The sequence below is a fragment of the Carya illinoinensis genome, chromosome 5 (genome assembly GCF_018687715.1).
Source record: "Carya illinoinensis cultivar Pawnee chromosome 5, C.illinoinensisPawnee_v1, whole genome shotgun sequence".
Lineage (NCBI taxonomy): Eukaryota > Viridiplantae > Streptophyta > Magnoliopsida > Fagales > Juglandaceae > Carya > Carya illinoinensis.
In genome coordinates this window covers 1,710,091-1,731,651 of record NC_056756.1, presented here as the reverse complement: position 1 = coordinate 1,731,651, position 21,561 = coordinate 1,710,091, and the positions used below count along the sequence as shown (strand labels likewise).

The 21,561-nt window shown below is 36.7% G+C and overlaps 4 protein-coding genes across 7 annotated transcripts; all 4 read right to left on the bottom strand.

Annotated features, from left to right (window-relative positions):
* Positions 1–227: 227 nt before the first annotated feature.
* LOC122309782 (PXMP2/4 family protein 4-like) lies at positions 228–4,891 on the bottom strand. 3 transcript variants are annotated; one of them, XM_043123437.1, is made up of 4 exons: positions 4,407–4,891; positions 3,511–3,739; positions 2,608–2,732; positions 1,263–1,772 (listed from the first exon to the last, which is right to left on the bottom strand). In XM_043123437.1, the coding sequence occupies exons 1-4, from the start codon at positions 4,737–4,739 to the stop codon at positions 1,767–1,769; spliced, it is 693 nt and encodes a 230-aa protein (XP_042979371.1). In that variant the 5' UTR covers positions 4,740–4,891; the 3' UTR covers positions 1,263–1,766. The 3 variants fall into 3 exon arrangements, with proteins under 3 accessions (XP_042979368.1, XP_042979371.1, XP_042979370.1); XM_043123436.1 differs by lacking the exon at positions 1,263–1,772 and adding an exon at positions 2,004–2,449 and having other exon boundaries at positions 4,407–4,869; XM_043123434.1 differs by lacking the exon at positions 4,407–4,891 and having other exon boundaries at positions 228–1,772; positions 3,511–3,529.
* A 1,730-nt stretch (positions 4,892–6,621) lies between these two features.
* On the bottom strand, positions 6,622–9,268 carry LOC122309794 (leucine-rich repeat protein 2-like). The gene is made up of 7 exons (XM_043123448.1): positions 8,916–9,268; positions 8,441–8,573; positions 8,228–8,299; positions 7,795–7,938; positions 7,619–7,690; positions 7,438–7,509; positions 6,622–6,855 (listed from the first exon to the last, which is right to left on the bottom strand). The coding sequence occupies exons 1-7, from the start codon at positions 8,992–8,994 to the stop codon at positions 6,789–6,791; spliced, it is 639 nt and encodes a 212-aa protein (XP_042979382.1). The 5' UTR covers positions 8,995–9,268; the 3' UTR covers positions 6,622–6,788.
* Positions 9,269–10,178: 910 nt separating this feature from the next.
* LOC122309263 lies at positions 10,179–14,450 on the bottom strand. The gene is made up of 6 exons (XM_043122669.1): positions 14,440–14,450; positions 13,659–14,010; positions 12,793–12,951; positions 12,545–12,717; positions 10,627–12,463; positions 10,179–10,516 (listed from the first exon to the last, which is right to left on the bottom strand). The coding sequence occupies exons 1-6, from the start codon at positions 14,448–14,450 to the stop codon at positions 10,457–10,459; spliced, it is 2,592 nt and encodes an 863-aa protein (XP_042978603.1). The 3' UTR covers positions 10,179–10,456.
* Positions 14,451–15,083: 633 nt separating this feature from the next.
* On the bottom strand, positions 15,084–20,814 carry LOC122309793 (probable prolyl 4-hydroxylase 9). Of its 2 annotated transcripts, none has more exons than XR_006242528.1 (8): positions 20,286–20,814; positions 20,065–20,193; positions 18,719–18,876; positions 18,218–18,320; positions 17,573–17,668; positions 16,406–16,471; positions 16,081–16,319; positions 15,084–15,401 (listed from the first exon to the last, which is right to left on the bottom strand). XR_006242528.1 is itself a non-coding variant. In XM_043123447.1 (8 exons), exons 1-8 carry the CDS (start codon positions 20,394–20,396, stop codon positions 15,315–15,317), a joined length of 870 nt encoding a protein of 289 aa, XP_042979381.1. In that variant the 5' UTR covers positions 20,397–20,811; the 3' UTR covers positions 15,084–15,314. The 2 variants fall into 2 exon arrangements, 1 of the variants encoding a protein (XP_042979381.1); XM_043123447.1 differs by having other exon boundaries at positions 16,200–16,319; positions 20,286–20,811.
* Between the last annotated feature and the right edge of the window lie 747 nt (positions 20,815–21,561).

The window sequence follows — 21,561 nt, the reverse complement described above, 5'->3', positions numbered from 1 at the left end:
GTTGTCTCTCAGACAAATGGAACCTTGACAGGTTATATATAAATTTAAATTACAGAAAAAATAAATATCCTTTTTGTTTTTAGGGGTTTCCCTCTAACTGATGCTTTTCGTGCATGTTCCCCGGCAGTAAGGAATGAAAAATTGGAGAATTAATCCTAGAAATACATTCATTTCCAAGTAAGATTGATAATAGATCATTCAAGAAAAGGAATAACTTTCAAGAAAACTTTTTGTGGAAACATTCGATTTATTTGATATTGGATATATGTATGTCTCACTCATGTACAAGTATATATTGCTAGTCTCTAGGTCCTTCTCATGAATTAAAGAGAGAACAGAATAAACAGACAAAATTGAAAGCCTATGATCATGATCTCATTGCTAGTGATTGAAGATGTTGAGAAGGGAAACTCTGGTTTTGATTAGGAGCCTAAACAGGCACTCAAGTCTTTCTTCAAGATCTTCAATACTTGATTCCAACCTCCCTACAAAGTTTTGCACATTCTCGAAATGCGTGCTGTATTCAGATTTTCTTGTCTTTTGGTTGTCCAGGGAGTGCAAAGCGGTTTCAAGCATCTCAAGCTCATTTGTCTCTATTACTTCAACCGCAGATGCTACTCTCTTTGGGTGCACCAACTTGGAAACCAAAGACCAACTGCTTGACTTTGATTTCGACTTTGCCCCAGCTAGATAGGACAGTAAGGATTCAAAAACAGCAAGAGTGGCTGCTTCTACCTCTCTCAACATGCTAACCAAGGCCAGACTCTCATGCTTTTTGTCAGCGCACATACTTTCCATGCCCTTCAAGGCCTTCTGGATTGCCTTTCTGATTACCTTCCTAGAGCTGAAGTATTTCCGGACCTCATTTTTAAGAGCCATTTCGTCTCCTCGCTTTCTGCGCATAATTGATTGAAGATCATGCGTACATTCTTTGGTTTGTGACAAGGCGTCTTTGGCAATGCTACACAAGTCCAAGAGCCTGAGAGATCCATCGGATAACTCCTCGGCCCATTTCTGATGGTGCTCTTGGACGAATGCTCGCTGAGTGAGTGTCAATTGAAGTAACTTATCAACGGAATCATGTACATCCTGCAGACCACTTAGCTTGTGGCATATTGATAAAGAAGAGGAAGAGCCAGATTCAGAAGCCCTCAATCTACGCAAATGCTCATCGAGTTGAGTAATGGCAGGGTGTGGCCTTGACGGCAAGCTGTTCGAACGAGCATGGCAAGTTTTTAGGTTCACTGGAGAGGAAGCCATTTTGTTCTCTCTCAAGTCTCAGCGAAGAGAATGGACCTTCAGTTGATTGCTAGCAATTTGCATTCCATCTCTTAACATCTGCTTTATATATATCATGGGAGAGAGGAGACACAAGGAATCTCATACTTCCATGATTGCGATTTGGATCTGAATCATATCCCGGCACTGTTTATGCCATGCCCCCCAAACCGCCAATCTGGCTCTTTGCTTAGCTGTTTTAAATTGCATTCTGACTGAAGCATCTATACAGAAGGTCCTATATAATTATTTCCAGCTCAGAAGCAGTATTGGAAGCATCTCTTCCTATGCCAAAAAATTGTTGTGAACATTTCTCATCTGAAGATCTCAGGTTATGATAAATGATTTCAAATCCTGTTTCTCCCTGCAGTCTCTCCGGGAGACATAAGGGCACATACGATTTCTCCATGTCCTTCCCCATTACAAGAATACACTTCGAGGCAGGATTAATATATCAGATTGTCCCCAAGAAAGAGAGACAGCCAAAGTCACACCTGTAGGCATAAAGCGACTATTTAATGGTCTTAAAGATCCATCTCAAAGTCACACATGTAGGCATATAGGATTCTTAATATAAAGAACAAGAACATATAACTCTAAAGGCAAGACTTATGTGCAATATGAAAAATATTCTGTCTGAACTGTAGCACTTGTAGCGAATCTCCAAATCAATAGTTATCCAAAGCAAAATAAAGACCGTAATTTCAGTTGTAAGGGCGGAAGACTCAGAACTAAGAGACATTCTCTGTAAATATAATTTGTCTAATAACATCCATACACTGCTTTACATAAGCCTTAGTGGGCAATCAAAGAATATAAATTACATGATTCGACTAGAAAAAGTTCAATAATTCCCACAAAAGTGTGAAAAAAGCTGGTTGCCCTCGTATAAGTGGAGTTGGCTCTTATGTTTTGCTTCAAACCATAGTTCCGCTGTGTATATAAAATTTGAATTCCTGCAAAGTCGCCTTAGATAGTTTGGTTTGTATGATGCCACATACAACTTCCAGCTAGAGGCTGTGCGGTCAAAATAAATATCTGTGTATCTTCTGATGGCCAAACAGAATTGATACTATTGAGTCAATCTGCTAGGAGTGCTCACTTTATCTAGGTTTGCCTTGTATGTCATATAAACGGTCCACAAATATGAAAACGAATTGGTCACCAATGGCTGTCAAAATTAAAACACCAAGGATCACATTCACAAGTCAATAACCAGGTTTTCACAGTATGTAATGTGTGCTCTGACATCCCCCAATTTTCTGTAGACATTCATAACTGCACACTGAAGGGGGGAAAGGAAAATGAAAAAGAAAAGGGAGGACGTACTTGTAAATGGACAGGAGTGAATCTGAATGTGACAAAATCACAGACAGGCCAATACATGACACCGTTGATCATTGTAGGAAGCAAGTCTCGTTTTAATCGCGCAACAATCTCTGCAATGTTTTCACCTGTTTGGCCATCATGGAGACTGCTTAAGACAATCTTAAATTTCAATGAAGTATATAGTTGAGACATGATTATGTGAGCACAATATTGCTTGCAAAAAACAAATTATGTGAGCGCAATATATCTGTTGGTACAAAAAACGTTAGCTCTCTTGATAAAAAAAAAATGTTAGCTCTCTCTCTATCAGTAGCCAACAATTTCCTTGATACAAATTTATAAGCACAAGTCTCATGAGAAGCAGGAGACATTCCACTCCTAATCTCCTGACATCTAGTAGTAGTTTTTCCAAAACGCAACTTCCTGTAATCACGTCTTGCTTATATAAAAACTACATCAAAATTAGGTTAACCATTTCATTGGGGATAGATTAGTCAAATAACCCAAAATTAAAAAGTTCAAATATTTAGAATTCCTTTAAAAGAATGTCACTAATTCGTTAGTAACTTTCATTTTGAAGAAACTATATAGACTGTAATAATTATGCTAATGCCATGCCCGATCAATTTTTCATATCATTGCTTAAATGAAAATCATTTCTATTCAATTCCTTCTAGTTGCCTGCACCAATATTGTCGTAATTTGTATTAGTTCCATTATCAAAGTATACTACATGCCCCACAATTATTTGTTCCAGCTAATCAGATAGTTTATATAAAAGTCCGGAAAATGAAGTATCTCAACGTTGAGCTAACTGCCATAGAGATAAAGAGAATAGTGCATATACATATATGAAAAGCAATACACATAAAAAAAAACAGTCTTGTAAAGAGTCATGCAAACCTTGGAAACATGCATTCACAGAGAAGAAAACAGCAGTCATTGTAGGTCCATATAGTGCCTGCCCCATGACCATTTTCTTTAATGTAGAGAATAGATCCCGCTTTGGAAAGAGCTTTGACATGAAGTTGAACCAAAAATGCAGCGATGGTCCTAATATTAGCATGCCATATCCAGCCATGCGCAATGTCCTCACAAAATCAAAAGTTTCTGTAGATGGCAGTGAAAGTGTCTGAAGAAAAAGTTGATGGGAGAACTCCACATAAGCATAGCAGCGTAAACTATAGGTACTCACAAACTCGGATCAAAAGAAGGTTATACTTTATCAAGCGTAGAACTATTCAACTTAAACGCAGAAAAAGATGCACCCAAAAAGAATGGAAAAAGAAATTGAGTGCACGGCCATATCTTGTATGCTGATCAATTCATTCACCCAAAAACGAATGGGTCCAGGTAGTATAGCTTATCATTTCAACCTGCAATATCAAACGCCAAAAGCAGTATTGTTCTAATAACACAATAAGAAAAGTTGATGATTTTTAAGAGACCTTTTCGCAGAATCGCAAGTCATCTACCTGAGGTCGAGCTTGATCTTCAATTTCCAAGCATTGACCTTTTCGGTGAATAATCCTTGACACATTCGATACAACACGGGGAAAAAACATTTTGACATCTATTTAGCATTATCAAGCACTCTATGAAAAGTGTTTTCCGCGTCAATTTCCTTAATTTTCCATTTTTTGAAACAGAAGATTTTCCAGTCGCACAAACAAACCAACCTCAAAGTATTTTATTTCGTTTTCCTTCCTTGTTCACGAAAACTAAACGGAGACCACACAGAACGAAGGTTTCAGAAACAAGCAGACAAAATAAGTACCCGAGACTTTTCTATAAACTACCTGAGACGACAGGTCAGCGGCTGCATAAATAAGCGCGGAGGTGACGCTCTTCGTTAAGACCGGCCAGGACTTCACCATCCCCCAGTACCACCCCACAAAACCAACTTTCGAGACCGAAGAAGAAGAAGAAGAAGAGAAAGGCGAAGAGAAGAAAGATGGGGAGAGCTCGTACCCTCGAGTTCGCCTGGGGAAAACGGGGAACCGGAAATAAGCTCTAGACCGCGACGTTTGGGTCCTCAAAACGGGAGCTCGGGTTGGGCCGTTGAGGTGGGTGATCGGATGGCTCTGGAACAGGCGATGAATGCCAGCATTTTTCCGGAGAGCGGCGCTCATGTTGGTGGCTGTATCGTTGAATGGGGGGGTTTTGGGGCGAGAGCTTGAGTTTTTAGGCGGAAAGCAACTTACGACTTGGACTTGGAGGCACCATGCTTACCGACCGGGGATTAAATATATAGGAATAATGATATATACAGACACGTATATATATACACACGTATACAGACACGTATCTTCACGGGTCGGTGGCAGTTTGGGCGTTTTCACTCGAGTATCAATTGAACTTGGTTCTCGCAAGGACCATGCTTACCGACCGGGGATTATATATATGAATAATTATATATACAGACACGTATATATATACACGTATACAGACACGTATCTTCACGGGTCGGTGGGCAGTTTGAGCGTTTTAACTCGAGTATCAATTGAACTTGGTACTCGCCTATAAAATTTAAAAAAAAAAAAAAATCGATAGTTATATTTGCACTCTCTTGAAAAAAATAAATCTAAAATTTATATAAAAAATTATACTTTTAATAATATATCTTATTTTCTCAAGAAATTTAAAATTATATATCTTAATATTATATATAGTAATTTTTTTTTTTTAAATCTGGAGTGGTTTCTTACTTCTTATTCTGAAATTTCGTTAAAAACGCATGGAAACAGCAGCGAGTATACTTATCTTGGCAATGCAGCGAGTACGAGTAAACACGTACACGTATTGAGTCTCACGGATGATACGTGCCGCCATCCTCTTTAAGACAGCCCTTTGCCTCCGTTTCCAATTAAATCGAACATAAATTTCCCTAATTTTCGGAGTCACCATCGCATTCTTGAAACGTGTTTTCAGTTACCATCACCTTCACGCCACGTGTATCTATATTATGTTCCGTTGAAACACCAAACTCAAATTGATATTTGCATTTTGCACACCGCTGCCATGTCGACGTGTTCCGTTCTATTTAATTCTTAATTTAAATAAATATGATATGATATGATGATAAATGGAATTATTGTTTAAACATATATACTTTTCCATTTTTTTTTTTTTTTTTTTTTTTTTTTTTTTTTTTTTTTTTTTTATGTTTGCTGAAGCCTTCAAAGATATGAATGTATTTTTTTCTAGGATAAAAATATGAATGTATTTGAAAGAACAGCAAGATATGTGATGAAGGCCGCATGCCTAATTAGCATGAGAAATGCTATTTTGCTCACTCACTTTTTAAATGTTTTAGAATAATAAAAAAATATGAATAAAAAAATTGAAAAAAATGATACGATAATTTTACATTAGCAATAAGATAGAGTGATCATGGGCAAGCCACATAGTAGTTGAACCCTATTAGAATAGAGTTTTGTTACGTATAAGTAAAGTTACGTATTAATCTGCGTTTTAATACTGATTCCTTCGTATTCAAAATTTAAATTAATATTATTTTCAATAAAATCTATTTTTTAACCAATCACATTAAATTTATATACATTTTAATATACATATTAGTACAACTAGATTTTTCCATTAGCATATATGGAGCCTGCCAAGTCTATATAAGATTTTCACCGAAATCTTCCACCAATAAGTTCTCTTTTTTTTTTTTTAACTCTTTCTTTCACCATTTTTTTAATTATTTAGACATTTAAAAAAAATCACATTCATTTAAAAATACTTATTTAATCATTAAGTAAAAAATTATATTTATTTTTATAAGCACTCTCTGTCGTAAAGATATCTCTCTTTTTCTTTACCCATTGAAGGAGTTCTTGATGCCATGCAGAATAATTGGGAACCTTAAAACGTGGCTTAGTTTTAAAGGATAGATGTTCGGGTATGTGCATGATGTTGTGGAAGATCGTTGATCTTTCAGTTCCATGTAAATATTACCAAACAGAAGGACCTATGTTCCCGTGCAAATATATAAACGAGGCTTCCAAGTGCACAATATTCAACCCATTCGCTTGTTTTCATTACTCTTCTTCCCACACCACAGAGAGAGTGCCTTCGTCAAATATATGACATAGTAACTGGGCATTCTATCCTGCTACTTTATCGTACAATAAGTTTTAGAATTAGTCTTTTAAAAAGGATCGAAGAGTGTTGCTTCAGCATCCAAAGTCATAGGGCACCAGTCCTTTCAGCTCCGGGCCATTGAGTCTGTTGTTCTCGAAACTGAAACAAAACCAGGAGGCAAAACACAGTCAAACCATGTATCCAACTGCTTCTAGAGATTCTAGACTATGGCATGCTTTGCCCATAAATTCCGATTCTTTTGCAGAGTGTGTGATGGGTGGCCAAATTTGGTGCTAAGGAAAGTAGACATCAGAAATGGATTCCAAAACATTGCGGCTCTTAGTAATGGATACTACAAGACTCAAACGGGGCACATGCTACCCTCTGGTTGAAGTTGGTAGCATCTTGCCTTTTGCAGTGAACATCGGTTCAAACACAATCATATGTCTTGGTTAACTCACTGGCATATATATGTATGTGTGAGTGTCGGGAATACACATTTTAATGTCCTTACATGGGACCTTAACATTCTCTAGATGACCAAACCCAACATATAACTCATCTGGAAACTTGGTTATTTGAGACATTTCATGCTATCCTTTAGGCAATGATTTGTTCCATTCCTTGGATGGGGGAAAAGAAGCAATTAGGAGATCACGGTGATCTCCAAGTACTCTATTAAAAGTAAATAGCCTGGTATATATATCTGATATGGTCAAGGAATAGTGTGATGGCAGGTACCTTTCCATTGGGAATGTGGCAAAAGGGCCATCTACAGGAACTGTTCCACATAGATTGTTGTTCGAAACATCGCTGAGCATCAATAATTCAAAACAGAAAGTATAATAATACGATCAGTAACAGAAATTAGGAAATCAATAGAGACTTTTTTTTTTTTTTCTTTTTCCAGAATCAAACTTACAAAACTTTGAGGTTAGAGAGGTTGGTGAGCTCCCTTGGGATTGACCCTGTCAGCTTGTTGTTGCTTAACCGTCTGTATCATTAATTCAAACCATATCAAATGACATAATCATGCAAAAAAATAAATTGTGAAGTTCAAAATCTTCCACTAGTCAATGGAAATATACTGGTACTTACAGAAATCTGAGTGACTTTAACTTGGATAAAGATTTTGGGATTTCTCCTTCAAATCTGTTTTCATACAAATCCATGCTGACAAGATTCTTCAACTTACCCAATGCTTTTGGGATTTTACCTCCTATCTCATTCCTATAAAGCTCCCTGCAGCCCATTAAAGATTTTACACCCAATTAGTCAATTATTTCATTTAATAATTATAGTCAGCTAGGGGAAACTTGATATTAAGATTTCTTCCCTAAACTGCGACTGCGTTTAATTTTCCAACAATCTAATCATGCGAATTGAGCTAACCTATGCAACACGACAGAATATATAAGAGTCAAAATATAAGTTCTTTTGTTTTTCTTAGTTTACCTCGGTGAACAGACACAACACAAATGAAAGTTCAAAACAGCTTTTGGAAATGCTAAAAGAGAAGATCAATACATACAAGTACTGTAGATGCTTGAGCTCGCCAAGCTCTGAACCTAAAGTCCCAGAGATATTAGAATTGCCCAAATCCCTGAAATTTAGAGTAAACAAGAAATTAATTGCAGGAATCAACCACAAACATGAAATCAGGAATTCACAAGGAATGGGAAAAAAAACCCAAAACATGTAACAGTTGTACAACTCGGTATTAACATAAAAGAAGGAATCTTACAAGCGAATCACGTGGCTGTTGGAATCACAGGTGACATGGAACCAGGTGCAGGGATTGACCAGGGTGGGGTCCCAGCTCTGCAGCACATTTGTTGGATCAGAGAGCCTGCTTCTCAAAGCATGCAACGCATTTCCTGGAACCAAAACCAAAAAGAAGAAAAAAAATCATACTATGAAACGCAACCCTATGCTCATACCCAAGTAAAAGAAAAGAAATTGAAATTTGAAGCTCGGGAAAGCCTTTTCTGTGTTATAAAATCCGTAAGAAAATGGAAACCAAGATTTCATAATTGAACAACTAATTTCTTTATCTTATTCATGACAGGAAATTCAAGATTCCAAACGGTTTTTTTCTTGTCTTTTCCGATTCTTTTCCCTGCGGTTCCTCAGCAACCAAACAGGCACGGTATGGAGCAAACGCATGAATTCAAAACCCTAAAGAGACAAAAAGAAAGAAGCAAATGGATCGAGAGTACCTTCAGAGTTAGTCGAGAGGGCGGGAGTGAGAAAGAGAAGAAACGGAACAAGGACATAGAAAAAGGAAAGAGGAGCCATTTCAGACAGAGAAAAAGGGTGAGATAATTCAAATGGGAGAACTTGGGAGATCGGAGAGAAGCCAAAAATGAAAAGCAACAGCCAAACACAAACGAAAATGTGAGTTTCCGTGTGGTTCGGGAGTCAGAGAAGAGAGGGGTGAGTGGGAGAGTGAGTCAAGTCAAAATGCACATGATGGTTTAAGAGAGAGAAGGGAGGCCGCCAATGGGAAGGGGATGGGAAGTTCACGCGTTGGTCGTGACAGAGAAGCTTTGCCGCGTTGGGTGGGAAAAGAAAACTTGCCCCCAACTTGGGGGGCGTTGGAAAACCACGCCACCTTTTACCTTGTCTTTTGAAACCTAGTCAGTACGAGGGCAAAGTTGTTTCCAACATTTTTTTCAAAATTTTCAACAAACACCCTGCGAGACTTTTTATTTTTAATAAAAGTCCTCTCTTGCAACCAATCAGGCCTTGCCATTTCAATTGGAGATTGTTTATTTTACAGGATCGGTAATAAAAATGTGCAATCGGTCCCATATGTAATTAGGAAATCGTTTGAATGGAATTACAGTATTCAAAGTTTGACCACATTATCCTCATAGGCGGCTGCTCAATTATTAGCTACACAGTCTGTTTGACTATAAGTTCTGAACTGTATATATATATATATATTTAATAGTATTGAATATGGAAAGGATTGATTTTTTAAAAAAATTAAAATATTTGATAAATTGAATTTAAGAGACTATTATTAATTTCCATGTTTCTATTTATTTAACAATAAAAAAGTTTTTGTTCTTTTCGTACCACATAAAATTTTCATGTTATGGACCAAGTGGTGTAGGCTATAGCTGAGAATGGAATATTTTCTTGTTTCCTTTGCTCAAAGAGTCAAAGTCAAAAAGTCAAAGCTTCCAACTTTTGAAGTGAAGTTTGAGAGGAATTGGGCTTTTCTAGTTCATGTACTTTGTTTACCTGCATCTTTGGGCAGTGGGAATCCTGGAAGCCTTCCAATATCTCTTACTGGGCCTGAACTTGTATTTGGTTCAGCCCGATGTTATGAAGGAAAGGCCGTGCTTCTTAAAGGGTTACTGTTGGTTCCACAGTAGTCCGTTTCAGAGGGATATCATGAAGAACAATCGAATAAAGAAAAACATGTTTCGTTCTCTCTATCGTGGATGAAAAAGAAAATCGATGCGGATATGTTTTTGTGAGTGAATTTGTTTTCTCGTTTCTGGTTCTCTTCCAGCCCATGGTACTAGCTCAAGGAAACAAGAACTGCCATGCATATTTGCATAAATCAGATGCCAATAGCACTATTGACAGTAAAAAAAAAAAAAATACAATTGAATTGTGCGGACTTCAATAGCAGTTTCAACAAAGATCATTGAAAAGAATATAAAAAATAAAATGAAAATCTGGTTGGATTTTGAAAGTAGCGAAGTCCACACACACTGACGAAAATGAGAATGGATAAAAGAAGCTACATGCCGCCCTTCATAGCTTTTCTCCTTTCATCTTCCTCAGCTTTAATCCAAGCAGCCTGTGCAAAAAAAAATGGTAAAACACTTGAGACGATAGCAGGACCAGTATAATGAAATCCCCAGAACGAAAAATAAGAAATTGTAAGCATTTCATTGAGGAAGAATGTACCTTATCTTGTTCAAGTTTCGAGAGGTGGGGCTTCATGGAGTTCCCTAAACTTATTCCTCCCCACGCTTCTTGCAACTCTCTCTCCCTTGCTTCTCTACGAGCTACAGAGGGTCTAATCCAGTGATCTGGTTGCTGAGCTGCAACAACCTTTTCTCTCTCAAGTCTTGATTTATGCTTAACCAAAACTTGGTCAAGACCCCCTTCGTAATTCATATGCAAACGACTTCTTGTTTCACTCGACTTCACCTCCACTACTTCTTCCTTTGAACTGATACTCATTTTCTCTTTCTCCAGCCTGGAGACATGCTTTACTAAAATTTTGTCTAAGCTCTCACAATCTGTAACATTGTTTCCTGCCTGTTTCCTTTGGTGGAATGATTCTGTAGCTCTGAGATTTACTTGTCCAATCTGCAATGAAGACTCACCGGCACCTACATTACATTTCTTTTGTTCCATCTCATAAATTTTAAAAACTTCCTTATTCAAGTCAGCATTTTCTTTTTCCTCTACTCCTTCAGAAAATATAATATTCTCCGATTGTTCATCTGAAGCAGAGGAATCAACTTTTATCTTCCTCATTGTTAACCTGCCTCTACGCGGTTCAGTTTCTCTTCTGTTTTTTGCTTCTTGGACCTCTTTTTCAAGTCTTGAGACATGTTTGACTAGGAACTTATCTAGGCTTGGAACTTCTGAAACATCCCGGCTTGTCTGACCACCAACCACATTTAGCCCTCCTCTCAGTCTTTTGCCCTTCATTTCAAATGCTATTTCATTATTCCTTTTGGAATCTTCAATGTCCTTTTCTAGTTTTGAGCAACGCTTTACTAGTATAGTTCCCAAATCAGGAACAGCCTCAGATGAAGTTCTATCACTGTTCAGCTTCTTACTGTTCGTTTCAAAATCTCTTCCTGATTTATTATTTGCCTCTTCAAGCTCTTTCTCAATGGTACAAGAATTATTCTTGATTCCTCCTTCCTTAGACTCATTCCTTCGGCACTTCTTTGCTTCCCAAACCTCTTTTTCAAGTTTCGACATGCGTTTAATCAAAAACTTGTCAAGACTTGGGAGTTCTGAGTCAACTTTCTTCCTTCTTCTATGCTCATCCATGAAAGACTCTAGGTTTCCTGCTTCCACAGAAGAGATTCTTTGCGCAAAATTAGGTGCCTCAGTGGAGCTATAATCAGCAGAGTCTGGATCATGCAGCTTGCTGGTTTGTACTTCAGCTAAGGCAGCATTTAAACCACAGGTTGCAACAATAGTGGCAAGACTAGAAAGTTCATCTTCTTGCAAACATCTGAGCCTCTCAAGCATCATCTCCACAAGCTTTGTTGAATTAAGTCTTTCTAAAGATAGTCTTCTCCTGTTTTTCCTCTGTCTCATCTCTGGAACTGGCAGCTTACAGTCAATGTCTTGAGCGCTAAAGCCATCATTTTGAGATGCATTTTCAAGTTCTGACCCCGACTCAGATTCACATTCCGAAGAAAATTCTGATAATTCCTGATTATTTTCACCTGTATCCGGGTTCTGACTGATTTTTCGTAGAAGTTCTTTAAATTCATCTTTATTGAAAGTGGCGCAATTTGCAAGCCTAATTAATGCAGTTTTGACTGCTGCAGCTACTCCTTTATCCACCTCAAACGCAGTTTCAAAAGATGCTGAAACTTTATAAGTTGTAGATCCTCCTCCATTAACAGAGGATGTCTCTATTTGACAAGGCTTCCGCGGGCAATTCGGTATGTCATACATGGTAACTCCTATGGCTGCTGCTGCTTCAAAAGCTTCAGCTGCAGATTTCTCTGCTTTCAGCAACTGGGTTTCTGCCTCTTTGCTTTGGATTCTGAAGATACATAATCAAAGGTTATGTGCCACCAAAAGAAAATGATTATTAAAATATACGCATCTTAAATGAAAAGATTACCTAGCTGCATGTAGTATTCGACACCAAGATGCTTCCACCAGAGCAGCTTTTCGAGCCTCCATTGCCTTGTGTGCAGCTTCTCTTGTTGCCATCTTTTCTCTTAGGACTCTTGAGTAATGTGGATTAGAATCTCCAAGGGTTTCATCAAGTGTTAAATTCATGCCATCTACTTCCTGAGATGATTAGTTATATTAGTAACTTTAAAAAAAGGGGCGGTCTGAAGGAAGATTAAATCATATTTGCACAACCTGCAGCATTTTTATTTTCCTCTTTAAGTAGGAGTCCACTTTTTTGCGCGGGAACCAGTTGATAGGAGAACTTTTACGGTGAGGTGGCTTCTTGATTTGTGAAGTAAATTTGTTAAGAGCATTTGATGTTGGTTGCCCAGTCTCTTTCAGCAATTTATTCTGCACCATCACAACAAAAAAAGAAAAAAGAACACAGATCACTGGAGTGCAAACTCTTGTACTGAATATGACATTAACTTGTATGCGCTCCCCCATCAATCTCCAAAGTAAAAAGGCCAACAAAAAGAAATCCCTTCTTTAGCATTTTAATCTAACAGCCGTGGGATGACAGTAGTAATGTGAGCTTGTCTATATATGTTCCCTAATACTCCTCTTCCCTCGTGGAAACTCATTAGTTATTGTAAGGCTATGCTGTGCTCGTAATTGAGGATCTTGCTTTTATTAGGATCCAAAATAAACAAAATTTTTGCTTACATCCAAAAAAAAAAAAAGGTGAAACACCCATTATATTGGAGTTCAGTCATGCAATTCAGAACCAAACAAAAAAGAACAACAACAACAACAAAAAAACCACAACACCCACACGGCCCACCACCCGCCCCCCCCCCCCCCCCCCCCCCCAAATTAAAAAAAAAAAAAGAAGGAATGAAAGAAAGGAACCCAATGCCGAAATATTGTTCGTCAATAAATATGGCTCAGGGTTTTGAATCAATAATATTCAAACACCAAACGAACAGGAACCGGATTCAATCTTATTTGAAAATACAAATCAAGAAATGGGAAGAAAAAAAAAAATCAAATTCAAGAAAGCAACAAAGATTTAATATTCTTGATTTTACAAAATGGAAATCTAAAGAATTTATTACCTTTCCGATCTTCGTCCTCGCGGTGGTATTCTCGCTCACATTGTCGTCTCTGCTATCCGAGATAGAAACGGCGGCCCCGGTGCCCTGCTTATCAGACACAGAGACGCAACCCAAGTCCAAGCACCCGAGATCCATAGCGAACCCTTGTAATCTAAATATACGATAGGGAAAGAATATAGAGGAAAATGTTGGAGAGGGAAAGGAGAAATTGTAGAATGCAGAAATTGAGAATGAGATTTTGCAAGATAAAATTGAGAACGGGATCAGTACTGGATTTTTTTTCTTTTCGTCACTCTCGCTCTTTTGTTTGAAAAAAGTAGACGTTACAGGGTGCTGAGTGTTCCTCAACGGTCTTTAAAAGTTCGTATTTATGCTGTGCGTGGATCGGATGTCCGGGAACGCAAGACGGATAATGACACGTGGTCACATCGAGTTGGAAGTCTCAGAGCCGTTACTTTTCCAGAGTATATAAAGAGGTTTTTTATTTGAATTTTGATACTTATTATTATTATTATTATTATTTTTTGAAGCTGATACTTATTATTTCTACATTACACTTATTTATTTTAAAAATAATAAACGCATAATATATTTTACAACAGATTACACAATAATGTTGTAAAAAGAGGGGTATTTTTGTAAGCTATTTTATAAAATTAACTTCACTTTACAAAAACTCCCCTATTTTACAACATGTGTAATATAAAATATTGTGAAATATGTTGTGTGTATCATTTCCTTTTTTATTTTTATTCTTTTTAAATCAATTGATTTCTTTTACTCATCCTCCATACCTATTTAGTAAAAGAAATATAAAAAAAAAAATTATGTGTGATGTTACAATAATAAATAGAAATTTTTCTTTTATTTTATTTTTATTTTAAGCCTCAAAAACTATCCCATCTCGTTCGTACTAATGATTCTGTGATAGATTAGGTAAGTAAATAGAGTAATTGAAAATGATCGGAATTTCATGACATTAAATTATTAAAATCTTACATGTTATTTTAAATTAAGAAAAATTCTCCAATCTTCCCCACACCATACTATATATAATTTTTTTAATTTTTTTTCTCTCATCAAATATGTGATGTATTGATATATGGATAATGAATAAAAAAAACTCAATTAATTTAGGAATAAAAAAATTAAAAATAAATATAATGTATAGTGTGTGAGAATAATAAGTAACAAAACTCTTGAATTGATTATCTTGCTCATGGAAAATTATTTACACACTATTTTTTCACAACACTTCACACAATTATGTTTTAAATGGAGAGATATCTTTATAAAATAATTTATAAAAATAACATAAATTTATAAAAATCATCTTAAAACATAATTGTGAAACGTATTTATTGCGTGGGTATCATTACTATATTAGTATGAGTGAATCTAAAATATTGTATCACAAAAACTATATTAGGATGGCAAGAAAATAGGTGTATTCATCGAAATTGTTCCATCAATCAGCCATGCCTGGCACTGTTGCTTTCTAAGAGAAAATAAGTACGCAAAAGGTGTATATGTAAAGAGCTAGCAGATAAGACCGTATGCTGATTTAACAATTTCAAACTCCTGGCCTTTTTAAAAACCCGTACCATTATATTTAAATTTTTGGAAACAAAAATGAAAGCTGCACAAAATAATACTTTAGTCGTCTTGTTCTTGATCTCTCAACCACTTTGTAGCCACCCATTTCTCACCTTTGATCACCGGACAGCTTCCATGAAGAGATGTCTGCAGACAAAAAGTTTAAAGAATGAAGGTGAGAGAGAGAAGAATCCGCAAAAGTGAAGATACGACTCAAAGCTTTGTTTGATCGTTTTAATTAGATGGGGAGAAAGAAATTAGTTCCTGGGACTTGGCTCATGTGGTAACATAACCACGTGCTACAGCCAGAATTACAAGTGAGCTTAGAAAACAGTAAGGAGCAAAGCTCGAAACTCAAATGTCAAGTACCGTTGAGCCAACTGAAACAAACAGATAAGGTTCTTTGCGTTCTATAATACAATCAAGCTTCAAGTGGGTGGGGGGGAGGTAGTCAGGGATTTTCACCTCTGAAGCTAAACAAAAGAATCAACTGCATAGACCTAAGATGGTAAACTAGTAAGCCTGCACAGGCCGGTGAGTTCCAGCAGAAAAATAAAAGGAAAATGCCATAGACTACACCCCCATTCCTATCCCTCTAGTTTTTTTTAATCTATCCCAAAATGCTCATGCGGCAGTGTCCATTAGAAATAAACATAAAAACAAAACAAAAAAGATCTGATCCAAGGTTGAGAACTGTGCCACATCATCACAGTGGGATGGCAGTGAGAAGGGGGTGCAATATAGAGTATGACTCAATATAAAAATTCGGAGAGCTAGTGATTGCCACTTAAAGAAGGTGGAATTTAAGAGGGAGAGAACTTCTTACAATATGCTGGAAACAATTTCTGGAGATCCAAAAGAGAGCTTACTCCTGATCATTTTTTGATAGAAACAGGAAAGACAAACACACATGCATCAAGTACAATTTGAAGCAAAGATAGTTACCCGATCAATTGTTCCATTTGGAAACACCGAATAAAATAGAAGGCCATCCCCTTGGCGTGGCTTCACTTTTAAACCTAAGCATTTTTTATAATCATAGCCTGTACCTATATTTGAGCCATTCTGCAATCAAAGGAGCAGGATGACCATATTAGAAGGGATCAATGACCTGAGAAAATATAAGATAAAACATAAATTTTCTTATATACCTCAAAAGGAAACATGGTTTCTCCACCTTCTTCTACATTGGATAAATACAACAAGAAAGAAGCAACCTGTGAAATTGAGTTCAACTTAAATCATGACCACAGACAGTTCCAGGCAGAAGAGTATTTTAACACATGACAAAGGTAAAATAACGAAACTAAAACAATATGCACTTTGACAAATGCTACCATTTGATCAGTTTCATGTATCATTCTAGCTACTGTATGTAAAAACCATACCAAGGAAGGATTGATATATAAGTGAAAATACAAATCCTAGCATATAATCTGTAAAAATGTACAACGCTATAGTATAAAGAATGCACTTGAACATCAAGCAAGGAAACAAAGTCCAAAGCAAAGATGAGAGAAATGCTTTCACCACCAAAATACTAAAAAAAAGAAGGATGACTATGAAATCTATTTCAATTAAAAAAAAAAAGGGTCATAAACTACCAGATACCATGATTTTTTATTTTTTTTCTCCCAAAATCAGAGCAAACTTTTGGGACATCAGCTAAAAAATAAATTCTCATCGGACAGATCTACCATGAGATTCAGCTAGTAGAGACAGAGTTAAAAATGATGTCAGCTATCACTGATTTATCTTTTGCACATTCCTAAAATTGATTTCCAAGGTTGCATTGATAGATTGAAAAGAAAATATGGTCTTAAACGCAATGCATTAAGCATTTCTCCAAAAGTGGTAAGATAAGATGAGAGAAAGCACAAGAACAACAGCTGGTTCTATCAATCAAAATTATCAAACATCTTAGCATCTGTTTTTTGACAAGTTCAAACATCTTAGCATCTAAGTTTCATAGATTATGACATTCCATTTGGGTACAACCATAAACCGTCGAATCCTACAACAAATTGTTTAAGAGGAATCTGCAAAATCTGCAATTGGATAGGTGACTGATCCAATGGAGTTAAAAAAATGTTCTTTGTCATTCAGTTTGGTTTTCTGGTGCCATACTTTTTATGTAGGGGCAAACCATTGAAAAATCAATTTGTAGTATGTGGTCAAGGTCCCTACGAAATCAATGAAAGGATAAAATAAATTAAAGCTTGCCATTTCTTATTCCAATCAGACAAAAAAATAATAATAATAATAATGCCAGAAATCAGCGACCATATAAGCAATAAAGCCATGATGGAGACATTTACCCTTTGACTCTGTTGTGGGCCGTATTCGGCTGGGTTGAATGCATCATAGTGAGAATCATACTTCTGCCCAAGTTCATACCTCAGAACGTTGAATGCCTGAAATTTTGAGGTGCACCCTTACTAAAAGAAAATATTTTCAATTGAACAGTAATAAAATATTTAACTCTTTTAAATTTTCAATGCTAAGACAGAGTATTAAAAAAATTTTGAGAGCTGAAATAGGCCAGAGTTGATTCTATAGATTGCAAAGGCAGAAATATAATATCAAATAAAAACTATAAAAGCATCTCAATTCCTTTTAGGTCTAAAGTTAATTGGCTATGAGTATACACAATTTTAGTCCTGCCAAATCTTTTACAATCTTTTCCCTCGTTGACATAGAAGAGTGAAGAAAAGAGTGGAAAGCTAACACGTTTTCAAGTAACGCCACATGCAAAATTCCAGGGAGATAGTTGTAGCTTAACTTTTTTTGTCATATAAAAATTAAAAGAAAAAAAAAATCCGTAAAACTGGAAGTAGCATCCAGACATGTAAGGCTGTATATACAACAAAATCTTTAAGCCTCTGAATGACCACCTCAACACTTTCATAACCAGAAGAAAAAAACTGTCACTAAAAAAATGGTAATTTGACAATAAAACATACCTCACCGTGGGTTCTTGGAATCATTGTAGCACGAGCAATTTTTTGCTCAATAAGATCCATGACTCCAGTTTCATCTTCGGATGCACTAACAAACGTTCCTGAGCTGTTGCCAGGTGGGTGAAATTTACAAAAATAAAAAGTGAGGCTGTCGAATCATACAGAAATCTTTGATGCAAATACATGGTAAATTTCAGGAAATTAATCGATGCAGATATAATTAATATGATACCTAGTTCTAGTAAACATATGATGCAAATGCACTTGAGATTTTGTGCAGAAGAATGTATAGGTATAAACAAGACAGGGTAGTGAGAACTAAAAGGTGGATCCAGGCCAGTAATATGACACAAAAGGTACTAGTTTACTAGGGACTGTTATTTAAAACCTACTATCCATATAAGAATTAATCATTTTTAGAGAAACAAAGATCTAGGATACCCATTCATCTGACATGTTCCAACATATGGTTCATAAAGTAGGGTCTGCTATGTATTAAGGTACCTTGTCCTTGTTCCCTTGGTACTCTCAGCAGTTTCCCCCTTTCGCAAAGCCAAAAGTGATGGCTTAAGGTTTGTCTTTGCAATCTTAATTATGGTTTCACACTGTTCGGCTGTTGCAAAATTTGGGAAATACAGAGCTCGTGGTTTCCAACTTAAAACCTGCATCCAATAATAGAAAGGCCAACAATAAAATTGGGGGAAAGAAGAAGCATGGTGCAAAATAATTGAAGTGATCTCTTGAATAATGTTGCGTAACAATTTCTCCTCTTCCAATGCTAACTAATTATAAGATCAAGACTCTTAGGTGAGGTTTGAATAGTGAGTTAAGATAACTCAAAGATGAAAGTTGAAAGTTGAATAAAATATTATTAAAATATTATTCTTTAATATTATTATTGTTTTGGGATTTTAAAATGTTGAATTGTTTATTATATTTTGCGTGGAAATTTGAGAAAGTTGTAATGATTATATGAGATGAGATAAGTTGAGTTGAGTTCAACTCTCAATCCAAACTTGGCCTAGAAGCCTTTCAAGCGAATAACTTCCCATATAATGTGTTCATCCTCAGCATGATCCCATTCACATTCCCATTTTGAGTAGTGTTCTGTTTAACCTTTTGTTCCCTGAAATTTCTGGTTGATCTATGTAAACTTCCAATTTTAATTGGAAATCAAGTCCAAGTGCTACCCTACCACGCTTCTTTATAATTTGATCCAAGGCCTTAGACCCATAATTGATCCATCTCTATGCTACTTATAACGAAGTTTGCAAATTATTCCAATTTAATTCGTCCCTCTACTACCTGAGCCAGGTGGCTGGAACTCCATATCTCATTCTCAACAATAGATCATAATTAAGCATTGACTAAGTTATTTTTCTTCTTAATTTCCAAACATCTTTTACAGGATGGTAACTTTGTAATCACTTTCTGGAATATGGCAAGTCCCACCAAGCACTTGCTCGGTTCAGTTCAGTAGCCTCGTATCAGAAAAGGCTACAGGCTACTGGACAGAGATAAGGTGTCCATCGATGACTGAAGAAAAAACTGTAATTGAATGCTTCCATAGAACAAAAATAAAATAACAGGATAATTTTTGTTTTTGTTTTTGTTTTTTTTTTATATAGGTAAAAATAACAGAATAATTCATATCAAAGTAAACAATCACCCAAATTAAACTTAATCGCGAACGTCTCGCAACAGAATGAACCATTCATCCAACAACTTCCATCATTCCACTATCGTAATCGGAATCCATCCTAGATACAAATAAAATAATAAACAATTTATAATTAATCTAACATTAATCGCAAGCATGAAAGTTTAATTGATCAGACGAGTCTACCTACCTGAAAAGGAATTGATTCAATAGAAGCTCCTCCGGTGTCGCCGTGTGGCATCGAACCCAGCTGCCCCTCCTGCTCAATCTCCTCGACCAATTCAAGCGTCCTCAACCTCGGTCTAACCCTAGGCACATCCTATCAACGCGATCAAACCCATTATCAGCACCAGAAACAGCTGCACAAATTTATACACTACCACGCACATATGTTAGAGAGAAGAGAAGGACCTGAGAGAAAAGCGAGGAAACGAAGAAACCGGCGACGAAGAAAAGGAAGCATATGAGGATGACGATTGGCAACCCTAGATTTGTTTTGGATCTCTTCGCCTTACCTTTCATCTCCTTGTTTCAATTCGGTCTTCACCGGAAGCTGCAAGAGGAGGTTCTCTCTCTCTCTCTCGCTATCCACCCCTCTCTCTCTGTCTTTTTTTTTTTTTTTTTTTTTCTGAGTTTGACGAAGAGACTTTTCTTAATTCCACTCTCTGCAGGTGCGTGCGCTATGTGTCCAAATTTTTTGTTTTTATATTGTTTTTTTGTTGTTCAAGCTGCAGTGTTAGGTAGGTTAATGTTATGCCTGTGCTCGCCCGTAGGAGCTCTGAATTGAAGCATTTGGGGGGGGGGGATGGCCGTGACGCGTCGTTCGCGGTGAGGCGTAGTTGGCGGGAGTTTTTCTTGGCTTTGAGCCCTTGACGTGAGACAGATTGACAGATTATGCTGTCGCCTGTCGCCCTCCACTCAGATTCGAAGAAGTGTGTAACAAGACCCCATTAACAATTCCAGATGTAAGAATGGCACGCCTTTGGCATCATCTCAATTTACCTCTACTCTAGTCTCTAGGTTCTATCCTCCCCTAATCAGTTTTTAGTTTTAATTTACGGTTTAAAAATTCTGTCTGAATCGTATGAGATTTCATCTTTTTACGCATAAATAAAACTTCAACTAATTACTTAATTTTTTTTCAAAATTATATTGCTTTTTAAGTCATATACGTACAACAACCCTATATGCAATCAATGAATTTGTGATCGTACTACAGGGTAAGACTGCGAGGAAGGGGGGAAGCCTTCTCATTAATCGATCCCAAGCAAATGAAGGCGAATTTGGATACAATTCTCTAGTACAAGACAAGGAGACTTTATACATTGATGAAATATTAGTAGGAACAATTCATATCTATGGAAGCATCCATTATGAGTGTCGATTAGGCCGAACGTGGGCCTTATTCCTTAAAGCTCTAAATCATAATACTCCTCTAGTAGCCTAGGTGGGAGGGAACAGTATCTCTTATTCCTTAACTAGCTCACGGGCCCCAGCCGAACCCACGTCACGTGCAACTACACTGCACTTATTATCCTTGCGGGTCTATGGTGATTATTGATTAATGCTTCAACCAAACAAAATCTGCCACGCATACAAGTCAATCTATCATCATCAATTACAATATATCTCCAGCCACGAACAACAATATATTCTCCAAGCACATAAGTAGAATAAATATATATAT

Coding starts and splice junctions, on each gene's coding strand:
- LOC122309263 (XM_043122669.1), bottom strand. Junction 12,952..13,658: donor CGAGGACGAAGATCGGAAAG/GTAATAAATTCT, acceptor GTGATGGTGCAG/AATAAATTGCTGAAAGAGAC. Junction 12,718..12,792: donor GGAAAATAAAAATGCTGCAG/GTTGTGCAAATA, acceptor TAATCATCTCAG/GAAGTAGATGGCATGAATTT.
- LOC122309794 (XM_043123448.1), bottom strand. CDS start 8,994: ATGGCTCCTCTTTCCTTTTTCTATGTCCTTGTTCCGTTTCTTCTCTTT. Junction 7,939..8,227: donor CTCAAGCATCTACAGTACTT/GTATGTATTGAT, acceptor AATGGGCTGCAG/GGAGCTTTATAGGAATGAGA. Junction 6,856..7,437: donor GCCACATTCCCAATGGAAAG/GTACCTGCCATC, acceptor GTTTTGTTTCAG/TTTCGAGAACAACAGACTCA.
- LOC122309782 (XM_043123434.1), bottom strand. CDS start 1,260: ATGGCTTCCTCTCCAGTGAACCTAAAAACTTGCCATGCTCGTTCGAAC.
- LOC122309793 (XM_043123447.1), bottom strand. CDS start 20,396: ATGAAAGGTAAGGCGAAGAGATCCAAAACAAATCTAGGGTTGCCAATC. Junction 18,877..20,064: donor TTGAATCAATTCCTTTTCAG/GTAGGTAGACTC, acceptor TATTGGATGCAG/GTTTTAAGTTGGAAACCACG. Junction 17,669..18,217: donor TTCCAAGAACCCACGGTGAG/GTATGTTTTATT, acceptor TCAAAATTTCAG/GCATTCAACGTTCTGAGGTA.